The following is a 12,650-nucleotide window of genomic DNA, read 5'->3' as shown; positions in this document are numbered from 1 at the left end:
GGCTGGGGAGAAAAACCTTTCACAGAGTCGGTTGTTTTCATTTTGTCAAAAGGGAATTCACCAACAAGCAGGCACATTCAACTCATCTGTGTAAAACACCTTTGAGCTTTAAGTGCAGCATTCTACACTCAGTCAACATGACTGTCAGCGGTGAGTACCTTAACTAAGATCATTAAAAGGATGTTTTATGTACTGTGATTAATGAATACATGTAAAAATAGCCAGCAAAATGATCATACAGTATTTAAAAATATTAGTTAGATAATTAGTAGCAAGTTTGTCTACCACTTGTTCAGCCTCAGTTGTTTGTTTAAAGAGTAGAGTGACTGAAAGTGAGATACAGACATGTTTTGCAAGGTTTAACGTCACGTTCAGTATGTGTTAATTAGAATTGTACATCTGTAGTCGTTTATGAGCAAACATTATTTTCGTATAGCCCAAATCTGCCCGCCACTGTCACTGACAAACAGTAATATTTGCTGATTAACGTAGTTGAAATAAACAATTACTTTAAATATCTCAGTCTTATCTTATCTCAGTTGCCAAACAGCAATTTGTGACATTTAACCTGTGAAACCACAAATCAATTGATCAATATCAAGGCAAGTTATCTGACTGATGGTGCGGTATGTATTGAAGGGTTATAAATCACATTTTAAATAACCTTGTCAATAACTGGACACTGTTTTTAATGCAGCTTTTATAAAAATATGGAACTAAGCTACTGACGAAAACCACAGTACCACCGGAAGACGAACTTCTAACAATAAGCATGGTTCATCAACCAGCATGTCAAGGCTAGCATTTAAAGTTTCACAACCACTTTTCACATAAAGGTCATGTTACTAGTGATAAGGAATACTCATTTAGCTTTGTGAAGTCGGAGAAAATTAATTGAAGTCTGGGGTCGGAAACTACCCATGTATAACAGAAAGTCTATGGAGTGGAATTCAGGATATTTTTGGCCTTTTGTTGCTTCAGTTTTATCCCTTTTGTAAAGCTGGGATTAGAGTACCCCTTTAACTGATGATTCTACTCTTCAACATTACACATGATGATCATCTACATGGTGCTATGCTTTACGATTACAGCGATTGGTCTTCTAAAAAAAATCACTCATTTCTTTTTCAGATCTCCCAAACTGCCTGACAGCTGTGCTGATATGTTTAATGAATTTTAAGGTAAGGATAAAACACATGCTCAGCACCTCTTACTACAGTGAACATGAAAGATAACTAGATGTTGACACATTTATAGCAATTTGTATACACTTAGAGGTGAACAGAGCAGACAGAATGTAAGTAACCACAACCATCCCCTGACGAGCACCATTTCCTCTAAGGAAGTGGTTTCAAAAGGTGTACCAAAGACCGAAAGAGGTGGATGATGTTAAAGCAGGTAGCTTATTTTTTCTGATTTACACATGCAAAAGGTTTCCATGTTACTTGCTTGTATCTGATCAGTTACTCTGTCTTTGATTCCAGTGTTGCACGTCTCAACATGACTCAAATCGAACCATTATTATCTACCATGACAGTAATTACTCCTTCATTAACTACCTGGACTATAATATCAGCTCCAGTATAGATTATGAAGACTTCCCTGAGCCCTGTGTGAAAGAATCCAACCGCCAGTTCCGCCTCTGGTTCATACCTACCTTCTACTCCATCATCTGCTTCCTGGGGCTGGCAGGGAACCTCCTGGTCATCCTTACCTTCTTCTACTTCAAGCGTCTCAAGACCATGACGGATGTGTACCTGCTCAACCTGTCCTTTGCGGACCTGCTTTTTTCTCTGTCGCTCCCCTTTTGGGCAGCCAACGCCATGACAGAGTGGGTGCTGGGCCTGCTGCTTTGCAAAGCTATGCATACCATTTACAAGGTCAGCTTCTACGCCAGCATGTTCATTCTCTCTTTCATCAGTGTGGAACGCTACTTTGTCATCGCCAAGGCCGTCTCCGCTCACCGCTACCGCTCCCAAGCAGTGTTTCTCGGCAAGGTGTCATCAGCTGCCATCTGGGTAATGGCACTGATCTTCTCCATACCGGAAATGAAATACACCACAATCAATAACCACACCTGCACACCATACTCCAGCAATGCTGACAAGCTCCGAGTCAACATCCAGGCGAGCCAGATCGTTTTGGCTTTTGTCCTCCCACTCCTGGTCATGGGTATCTGTTACAGCAGCATTATCCAGACCCTTTGCCAGGCTCGTAGCTTTGAACGCAATAAGGCCATAAAGGTGATTCTGGCGGTGGTAGCCGTCTTCCTGGTCTGCCAAATGCCTTATAACCTGGTCTTGTTTGTGAACACGGTTGTCACAGCACAAGGAGGAACCATACACTGCAACTTCGAGAACAGACTTCTCTATGCCACAGATGTCACCCAGTGTGTGGCCTTCCTGAGGTGCTGCCTGAACCCATTTGTCTATGCCTTCATCGGTGTGAAGTTTCGTAATGACCTCCTGAAGCTACTGAAGGAGCTGGGTTGCATGAGCCAGGAAAGGTTCTTCAGGTATACCTGTGGCAGGAGGAGGAGCTCAGCGGCCACCGACACAGAGACCACCACCACATTCTACCCTTAAAAGGTGTTTCAGTACAAACAATTTCCTATTCACACCTGCAGACCACACAGTGGACTGTTGGACAATAGGATAAAAGTATTGAAGTACTGAAACACAGAATGTAGTACATGTAGATAATTTGTTTTTTTTGTGTGTTTTTCTCTTTGTTTGCATTTATTCTCATGAGTCAACATGAAATAAGACTGAATTTCTTGTAAAACTTTAAACTGTAGATGCTATGAAAAAAATATGCAATGTTAATGAAAAACTGTTACTCAACTATTTGATTAGCACCAAATCATGTATATTAAAACAAACTGAACAAACTCTCTTTTTTTATATTCTGAGCTAATTTGCAATATTGGAAGATCCAATATAAGACTTATATCCAAAATAAGATTATATTCACGGATAAAAGACTTTAAAGGGCTGTGTTGACAGAATTAATATGGATTGAAGACAAACATTACATTTACACTCAGGAACTTTGATAAAGTATAGGAAAAAATGAAACTCAATGTTTTGTTGCATAAAATAAAGGCTTAAAGCTGTAATGTGTAATAACTGGCTACATACTCCTAACAGATAGGGAGTAGCATTTCACCTCTTCCACTGGTTCCATACAATCTGAATGTAAATTCATCAGTTACTAGCCAATTATCTAACAGCAGGGGAAGAACTGACAGCCGGTCAAAGTAACACTGCTATCTTATAATGTTCATGTGTGTTTACCGTGCTACTAAATGGGGGCTGTATTGCTTGTGTACACTTTGACCGTTTACTGGATTAAATGTAAAGTTACAAAAATGAAAATACGAGTTGCGTTTTGATTTCATCCTCTGCACCGCCAGTAGACGACTTCCCCGGGAGGAGAGAGGTGGGCAGGGAGACGGGGCCTTCAGTTAGCCGCTGGAGCAACTTGAATTCAGACAGCTTAAACCATGGGTTGTTTGCCAGCGGTAAAGCGGGTTCTAACCTGTGGAACGGCAGCAACAGAAAGTTTGCCGATTTGGCAGGGAGTCGGGGCAGTCCGGGATGTGACCCCTGGTGCTGGGTTTGCTGGCTGAATTTGCTGATTAATTTGCTCCAACAAAAAGAAAATAATGATTTATGTTTTCTTCCAACAAAATGATTGAAAATGTAGCTTCGTACAGTCTTTTACAGAACAGAATGTCATCATTAATACAGAGATCACTATAGGATAAGAGAGGCAAAAAACACCCCGAGTAGACTGATGATAACACACGGGATCAACAGAGCTAAGATCCTGTTTTTTTAATGATTCCTACAACACACTGTATTCTCTGCAAACACTCTTCACAACTGTTGGGCCAGGGTAATATGTCAGCATGCTTAAGATGAACCGGTTGAGTTGAAGTGGTTAAACAGTTAAACTCAGCCCTGTGGAAAAAAACACCCCTCCAGCCATAAACTTCACACTGCTGAAATGACATCATCATTTCGGAGCAGCAGGGATTAGTAATCCTCACTACTGATAGGCTTTCAGGGAAGAGGGTTGGGATTTCATTAATAAAAGCATGCAGCACACTGAATGTCATCGAAAACAGTGCACAGTCCGGGGATAAAACAACTTTACGGCTACAGAATCTTGATCAGAAGAAATTAAGGTAAGATGATCTTACTTTGCCTCAATTTAAGATATATGATCAGTTGTAGTAAATAGATGATCAATCAATGTATCAGCACCTTTCAACAAATATCACAGTACTTTTATTGGACTGCTCCCTTCCCATTGTTAATGTAGTCTTTAAGCAGTCTATATTATTAGTATTATTATCATTCCAATTACTTTTATAATAATAGCAGATCTCGGCACGCTCCACATGTAAGCTCTCATTTTTTAGAATGAAAAAAGTTGAATCACAGTTCATGACAATTGTATTTCATGGCGCACTATGTTATTGACCGATGCAAGACTTAGTGAAACTGATTGGGTGCTTATCAAAAGTTTTATTAAATGATCCGACTAAAGAAAATCTGTAGACTAAAAAGTGTTTTGGCTGTTGTAGGAAAACACGTGTAGTCACGGCAACCGCCAGTCACCTGGGTGACTCACTGAGCACCACTCCTAGTCTGAAACATGAAGTAGACACAGTATGATCTGATCATCCCGCTCATGACACACCCTTTTCTTCTATTCATGTCGATATCAGCATTGAAGTACCGGTAAGCCATTTACTCAGCTTGTGTCATTATTCATCCGAGTTGTTTCACGGGTGGATTGAGAAATTAAGGGAGCCTTGGGCTACATGTATCGACTCAGTGGTGGATGGTGATGTAGTCCATTGCGTCAATAAACTCATCCATGTGAGCAATATTGACCAGTTCTCAGTTCAAAAATCCGTTCCTGCCACCAGCGCTGCCATTTGATGCGACATAGTTGGATGAGAGGAATAACTATTTATTATTTCAGCTTGGATTTCTAGTGTCTTCCTCGGGAATATAGCTGTATTAATTTGAGACACAAATGAAGAAATGCAGCAGTAAGAGGCCAAGGTGCCAGCTGATCATAAGCTGTGCGAGAACATATGAATGTTGGGCACCCTCTGGCATCAGAAGCTCACACGAAATGCATCCTTGTACATGAATAGCTGCTCCGCAAGCAGGAGAACCCGGCTTTCTCGGTCAATATAGCAGTCACTGAGGAACCGATTCATTTGAATACAATTACCATCAACACTGATTTGACAACAACATAAAAAGGTGGATTTTCACTTTAAAGTCGAATGTATGAATCTATTGAAGAACATCTTTAAAATCTGGCAAATGAAATGCAATTGCAGTGCAAATGTTGGCAAGATGTTGCTTTCATCCCAGAAGGCAAGAATGAAAAACTTGATAGGTGTTCATGTGCAGTGCATGCAACAGTGGCCTACATGCACCTTATTGTCTATGAATATCAGTATCTGTAACTGATCTCTCTCTATTGTATCTTTTGTAGTCCCAGAAGACTAAGCGTACCTAACGGGATGCCTACATCTATGTCCCAGATGATACCTAATCACGTTCTGAGAGTGGGTCAAACCATCCGCCTGGACTCGGGGGTGCAGGAGACAGTCAAACCTCCCAGTCTCATGGAGCCCAGCAGTAACCATGGTGACTGTGATCTCGACATCTCCCTGGATAATCTCAACCGGCTCATCCTGGAAATGGATCCGACGTTTGAACCCATTGAGGTCAACAAAAGTCCCTTGAGCATCAGTCGGCCTGCAGGTACAGTTTCTACACTATTCAAACCTTTATTGCTACATATTGCTACACAACACGTCAACAAAGTGCAACACATGACAGCCTCCAACCTACAGAGGTGTGATGCAGAGCACAGTAAAACCACAGCCACCCTTAGAACAAAAAGTACACTTAGCCTGGTACTTTGGAAATGTACCCTCCCATTTTGATACTTATATATATATATTTTTTAATCATGGGGTAATTTCACCACTTTAGCTGTTCTGGGATTACTGCCCACATTAATGCCACACCCTGCACATGCTGATCTACAGACGCAGAGATGCACACTAAGTAGACTGAGGGTGGTGCGGCAGTCACGCCTGCTTTCACTGTCAGTGTGTACAAGTGTCAACAAAGCATATCAATGGATTTCCTGTTGATCATATTTTCTTGAAAAGGTGTTTGGTGGTATGTTGATGGAGGATCAAGCAACACTGATGATAACTCATGCAAAAGGAAGGTTCATTTAATCCGTTACAACAGTAAAAGAAAATGAACGCACGTTGTTGAGCGCTCATTTCCTATAATTGTAAAATATGGTATTTCCCCTTGAAACAACACTCACCTCAGTACCTGCCTTTAGACTCATTTAGCTATTTCTGTTTCAACATTAGTTATTATGTAACTTGGGTTTCCAGCAGTCACACATTGACCACAGGCTACATTATTTTCCTGAGGGCATAAAGTCACCCATGAACACAGTGAGGCAGACAGATCCTCAAGTGCACAAGAACAAGTTGGGACACCTCTGGCTGATTTGCTATTATCGCAACAGCAGAAATACAAAATTCAAAGCATTCAGTTTGGAAGGAACAACCTGAGCTGTGCAAGCAAGTACCTGCATGAGAAATATGAGAAGTCTTTATCAGGAGACTGTGCAGCTATGTGTTTAAGGAGGCCAAGCCCTTTATGCGAACAGAAAACCAAAGCATGACATCAGAAATCTGGAACACACAGCCTTTTTCCACATTATCCATTTTCAGTGTTTTATGTAACACTTCCCTCTCCGTTTTTAGACGACTCAGATGAAGATGAGACCCACTGCGTGTTGGTCCCAAGAGGATGCCCTCCCTGCTCCTTGTCACCCAGTATACCCATCCCTGCATACAAGAGTGCCAGCTGCAGTCCTCATGGCACACTAGTGTTCTCCAGCTCCCCTTCATCCTCCCTGCCTCCACTGCCATGTGGAAGCGCCCCCCGGCGAAGGCACGATGCAAGCTTTTCCCAAGGATCCCTGCGGTTATCACCCTCGAACAGAAACAGTGTCGTGTCACTCCTCTCCATGTCAACATGCTCAGACACCAGCTACATCCTTGGCAGGTAAAAGTCACGAACGAAGCCAATCTAAAATATGAATATTTTCACATGCAGTGACTTGTAAACATGCTGCGAATCCTTAGCTGTACTGTATTAAGAAGCTCATCACAGTCAGTTCACGAGCAGACTTAGTGGACCGATGGGAACCACAAATTGTAACCATATTCCCAGGAACAATGTGGTGCCGTCAATAATGACCAGGAGAAACATTTCTTCTTTTCTGCGACGTGAAAGTTTACCAATAAAGCATATACATCTGTTCATTTTCAATTATATCCTCCCTCCATAGCAATCTGTCCCTGGCCAGTGAAGAGGCCGACTCTCCAGAGTCCATCTCTTCTTGCACATCCGACTCCTTCAGCGATGGGTCTACAATGACACCATATGTTAACAGCCACAGCCCAGACAAGCCCCCCCTGTTAAGGCGAGGACAGCTACAGGAGCCTCACTGGAAAGGAGCACAGAGCAGTCCTGCTTCACTCTCTCGGTCTTTGAACGATATTCCTGTACTGCTAATCAATGGTGCACCACAGCCGGATCTGCACATCCCGCCTCCTGGACCAGAAGTTGACCTGATACACACCATCCTTAATGTGTCCAACCCAAAGCCAGTTTCTCCACACAGTGAGTCACACATCTCACAGATGTCCATTTTACTGCCAACTATATTTTAAACCATGTCTGACCCAACTGTCATATTTGGTTATTTAGGTTTTCAAGCCCATTTTAATGGCAGCCAGCCCTCAATGAAGTTTGTCATGGACACTTCAAAGTTTTGGTTCCGGCCGCATATCAACAGAGCAGAAGGTGAGACTCTCAACACATTACTCCAGCTCTGAAGTTATTTCATCGAGCAGGAGCCATTGTTTTTTCTCCTTCAGGGCTGGGGCATTCCTCTGGTGTACAGATACAGTACTACACACACATTTGCAATTGTCTTATGGCATTTTCTGTGATGTTTCATTCATTCCAGCTGAAGCCCTGGTAAGGGACAAGGAATCAGGAGCATTTGTGGTGAGAGACAGCACCTCCTACAGGGGCAACTTCGGTCTGGCTATGAAGGTGGACAAAACGGCCGGCAACTTCAATACTACTCCCTACCTAGGTAAGCTTGTCGGTGCAGCGGCTTGCCCTTATGACTCCTTCTGAATGACGTGCCATTATAAAAGACAGAAGTGTTTTGTCAGCTACAGCAAAGAGAAGGTCATGAATGCCACTACTACCACAATCGCAGGCAAACAACATGCACATTGTTTGTACCAGAGACCTGGAATTCACAAGCAATCACTTACCCAGCTGTGCTGTTGTCTGATGACATCCAGACATCTGTGGCGAGGCAGGAGACAGTGCTGTTATGTTTTCCCATCCACAGTATACGCTGGATAAAACAAAAGAAAACAAGAGCTATCAAAGAGTTGCATAATATCACCAATTCACGATTGTATTGGCTCTGCCAACCAGTCTTGTTACAGCTTACATCAATACATGTCCAAAATGTCATCACTTAATCATTTCATCCCATTAGACATAAGTGGTCAATTGTCATAATAAGCATATGAATTTGAGAATTATGGTCATAAATGTGCTTTGTGAGGTCACGGTGACCTTCGAAAAACTAATTTTTGTTACTTCATCCTTGAAATATGAAAAAAATGAACGTCATTGTCTGTTACAATGCTAAATTACTGAATCATCCCTCCATCGAGGATAACTGGAGAACGCAATTATGCTTGTTAAAAGGATGTTGCTAAATATTCTCACAAATGTGTTTTTCTGAAATGTGTCCTTTCATCTAACAGGGGAGAGCAGTTCAGATCAGGTCAGACACTTCCTTATTGAATCATCAGCCAAGGGCGTACGCATTAAAGGCTCTTCTCAAGAACCGTACTTTGGTAAGTAAAGGTCAACAACAAGACCACGGTATCATAAAAATAATCAACTCAAAATGCACTTGCCTACACAGACGGAGTGCACGTTCTGATGTGGCTGATGACTGCCACACCAGATATGAGTCAGCCATGTCTGGCCTCCTGCGGGTGGATCTAGTTGTTTATTTGGCATGAGTTCATAGGGTGTGTTCCAACACCTACAGGGAGTGTATCATTGCACTCCCTTCCCTTCTTATCCGATTCCACTGTGAGGGCTCTGGGAATACTACAAACAGCTCTCTGAATCAGATTTTAATTTCAATTCTTCCATCAAAGTGTTTATAGCGTGAAAAAAATATCCACTTTAAAAAAAACTAAAAAAACTTGATTGAACCTGGAATGGGCTATAGTTGTAAGATCAATGTAGAAAGCTAAATTACTTTTCCCGTCAAGAAAATAACCTACAGAAAACACTATACTCCATTAACAATGCTTTTTATTGTGTTTTCAGGAAGTCTCTCTGCCCTGGTCTACCAGCACACGATTTCTTCTTACGCTTTACCCTGCAAATTGCTGCTCCACTCCAAAGGTAGGCCATTATTGCAAGACATGTGTGTGTGTGTGTGTGTGTGTGTGTGTGTGTGTGTGTGTGTGTGTGTGTGTGTGTGTGTGTGTGTGTGTGTAGAAAATTAACACCTAATATCTTTGCCTTCACAGCTCTGGGTGTAGCCGAAGAGAGTGCAAATGACAAAGCAGCATCAGAGGACAAGAGTAAAACAGGTGGGAAAATAACAAATAATATGAACTCAACTTCATTTTACTCACACTTATCCACAAGTTATGCTTCTAAAAAGGGGCCATGTAAATAAGAGCAAGACAAGAAGGTTAAATAAATTGACTTAAATTAGCAGCAGCAGAAAAAAATAAAAGAAAAAGGTCAAGAATGGCTAATGTCAGAGAGATAAAAAAGTAACAGGAGAATGAACAATGCTTTACATTTAAGTACGTGTGGGTTGAACAGCATTAAATTATATCAACTCACCATTTCTTCCTCTGTAGTCACAAACCTCGTTTTGCAGCTATATAGGAATGCTAACCCCAAATGTTGGCTTGTCCCAAACAGCTTGCTAATTGAGGTAACGTTAGCTAACGTTAGCTAATTAGCTAACAGCTAACGTTAGCTAATTAGCTCGTGTTGAAGGCCAGCTTCACAGTCTGTCTTTACAACTTATCAGAAAACCATCAATGACAAATAGCTACACACCGTTGTTTCACCCCATCTTGCTGGCTTTGTGGGCGAGTCTCGACAAAAACCTCAATAGCTACTGACCCCCATCATCTGAATGATCATGGCAGGAAAAGCACACACAGGTGTGACTAATAAGCTTAATTACTGAAGGTGTGCCAGGACTAGGGTAATATGTGGCGTGGCTTACCCAGACTCAGTGGTATCTATTACACCTGTTCTGTTTTTACCTCCTATTAGTTTAAACATTGGCTGTGAATAAGATCAGACTGGTACAAAGACAGCAATAAATATTCTATGTACCTACATTTGGGCCAAAGGAGGGAGTTTAATTGAACTAAATGTACTGCTGTATGTGCTTAATGACGTGTGCGTGCGTTCAACCTCTATTCGTAATCAAAATGTTTGCATTTTTTTCCACAGCTTGCAATTTCGTCTACCTGAATGCAGTACCCACCGAGATGCTGACGGGCCCCTGTGCGGTGCAGAAGGCCGTGTCTTCTACATTCGAGAAGGCCCCGGGTTCGTTCACACCAACCATAGTGAACCTGAAGGCGTCTCTGAAGGGTGTCACACTGACAGACATCAACAGGAAGTAAGAAAACACAGTTTCTGTTGCGATGCTGCTGAGATTTTTTACTAACAGTACACCACAAAACCGTGGTGGTTTATGTGCAACATTCTGTTGATTTTCTAACAGCCATCATCTTTTCTTCACAGGCTTTTCTTCAGACGCCATTACCCTGCTCACCTGCTCAGCTACAGCGGTGAAGATCCAGACAATCGACTGTGAGTTTACAGTAACAAGTGATGAAGTCAAAGGCCTTTTGAGAATGATACACACTTATGTGTCATTCACTATGGTTACATGCTCTTTCATTAGTAGCTGTATGTAAAGAGCTGATAAATTACCTTATCAGTACAGATTTTTATGATGTGTACAGTAGCCTATACATAGGATAGTTTTTTTCACCAAATAAAAACACACATGCAACTTATCATATTAATGATGGCTTAATTTAATTTTGTCATCCCAGTAAGCCTTAATAACGAGCCAGTATGCATATTGCCAGAGGATTGGAGCTGGCACATCTTAATGGAGGATAGAAGTCATTTTTCCTGCTATGATGAATACAATATTAGACATTTCTCAACGAAAACCCACATTTTTTGTGTGAACATCTTTTAAATGTAAACTTTCTTTTTTTTTTACTATTACAGGTGGATGAGAGGTTCCAATTTTGGTGCAAGGTAACTTTAAATTTTACGTATTGCATTTGTGAAGATTCATTGAGGTTTACAGGCTCACCTCCAATACATATCTATTTATACTTATGCTATTTATACTTATACTTATATTTAACCGTTTTTCTTTTGCTTTCCCTGGTAGCTATTGGTAGCTGTTATCGAAAAGTATGAATTTAAGTCCTTTGCGGGTTACCATATATATATATATACTTGCTCTTTCCATTTATGGTCTGAACATTTTCTAAATGTCTCACTATAGTTGCCTCTTGAATTTCAATAATGTCAATTTTTTTTGTCCCAACAGGATGTTTGGCTTTGTCGCAAAAGGCGTGGAGGCTGGTATGGAGAATGTATGCCACATCTTTGCAGAACATGAACCCTTGCAGCCATACAACAAGGTCATCGGGGTCATTAACGCTGCCATAACGCAGCCGTAGACACACAAGGACTGAGAGAACCTGATACAGCAATCGATCTCCAGGCACTGCCTGTTTTACATGGGAATTTTCTCAAGTAACCTGTCCAATATGGTGGTCATCATAAGTGTCTGCTGCTGTGCTAAACTGCACAAAATACTGTATCTGGCAGATTGCAATAGCAGCAGAATCTGACTGAATCGGACGACCCAGACTCATACCATGGTGACATGATTAAAGTCATATTGAAAAGAAAGGTGTCACTATGGCATATATGAAGATATACAAGACTGAAAGTTAGTACATGGCACACTGCTACTGTTAAAATGACGTCCAACCAGTTTGTAAAAATGTTAAAACTAAGTGAACAATATTTTTTGTAATTCTTAATTCATGCAGCTCACTTAAAAACACTGTCCATAGAGTTTGGGCACGGTAAACGGGTTGATTTGTATAAACTGAGGTGTGAATGCGCACTAGCCGATTTATTATAGCAATGTGATTATTGCGATTAAATATGTTGATGAGAGATTTTGAACATTCTGTTAACAGACTAGAAGAAAAGCAACGGACATATTGTCATGTCCTTTCATTTCAAAGCAGAAACATTGCATATACCCTTGTTGTAAAGTTCAGAAAGTATTTATTTTAAGCACTGTAAACAATTTCTTCTCTGTATATTCTATTTTTCAAATTGTTACGATGAGAAATAAACATATTGAACTTATAACCCCTATAA

General features: G+C 41.1%; 2 protein-coding genes across 2 annotated transcripts; both read left to right on the top strand.

The window, feature by feature from the left end:
• Positions 1-22: 22 nt before the first annotated feature.
• ccr7 (chemokine (C-C motif) receptor 7) lies at positions 23-2,750 on the top strand. The gene is made up of 3 exons (XM_084006727.1): positions 23-150; positions 1,132-1,181; positions 1,485-2,750. Exons 1-3 carry the CDS (start codon positions 138-140, stop codon positions 2,583-2,585), a joined length of 1,164 nt encoding a protein of 387 aa, XP_083862853.1. The 5' UTR covers positions 23-137; the 3' UTR covers positions 2,586-2,750.
• Positions 2,751-4,080: 1,330 nt separating this feature from the next.
• LOC311011186 (tensin-4-like) lies at positions 4,081-12,604 on the top strand. The gene is made up of 13 exons (XM_084005985.1): positions 4,081-4,192; positions 5,527-5,798; positions 6,833-7,136; positions 7,423-7,757; positions 7,845-7,940; positions 8,107-8,238; positions 8,933-9,025; positions 9,513-9,590; positions 9,719-9,781; positions 10,671-10,842; positions 10,968-11,036; positions 11,469-11,498; positions 11,800-12,604. Exons 2-13 carry the CDS (start codon positions 5,555-5,557, stop codon positions 11,930-11,932), a joined length of 1,749 nt encoding a protein of 582 aa, XP_083862111.1. The 5' UTR covers positions 4,081-4,192; positions 5,527-5,554; the 3' UTR covers positions 11,933-12,604.
• Positions 12,605-12,650: the final 46 nt, after the last annotated feature.

This window comes from Eutrigla gurnardus (genome assembly GCF_963514095.1).
Source record: "Eutrigla gurnardus genome assembly, chromosome: 3".
NCBI lineage: Eukaryota > Metazoa > Chordata > Actinopteri > Perciformes > Triglidae > Eutrigla > Eutrigla gurnardus.
Note: the sequence above shows the minus strand (reverse complement) of the source record. Positions and strands in the feature narration are given on the sequence as shown.

Coding starts and splice junctions, on each gene's coding strand:
- ccr7 (XM_084006727.1), top strand. Junction 1,182..1,484: donor TATGTTTAATGAATTTTAAG/GTAAGGATAAAA, acceptor CTTTGATTCCAG/TGTTGCACGTCTCAACATGA.
- LOC311011186 (XM_084005985.1), top strand. CDS start 5,555: ATGCCTACATCTATGTCCCAGATGATACCTAATCACGTTCTGAGAGTG. Junction 7,941..8,106: donor GCATATCAACAGAGCAGAAG/GTGAGACTCTCA, acceptor CATTCATTCCAG/CTGAAGCCCTGGTAAGGGAC. Junction 8,239..8,932: donor CAATACTACTCCCTACCTAG/GTAAGCTTGTCG, acceptor TTCATCTAACAG/GGGAGAGCAGTTCAGATCAG.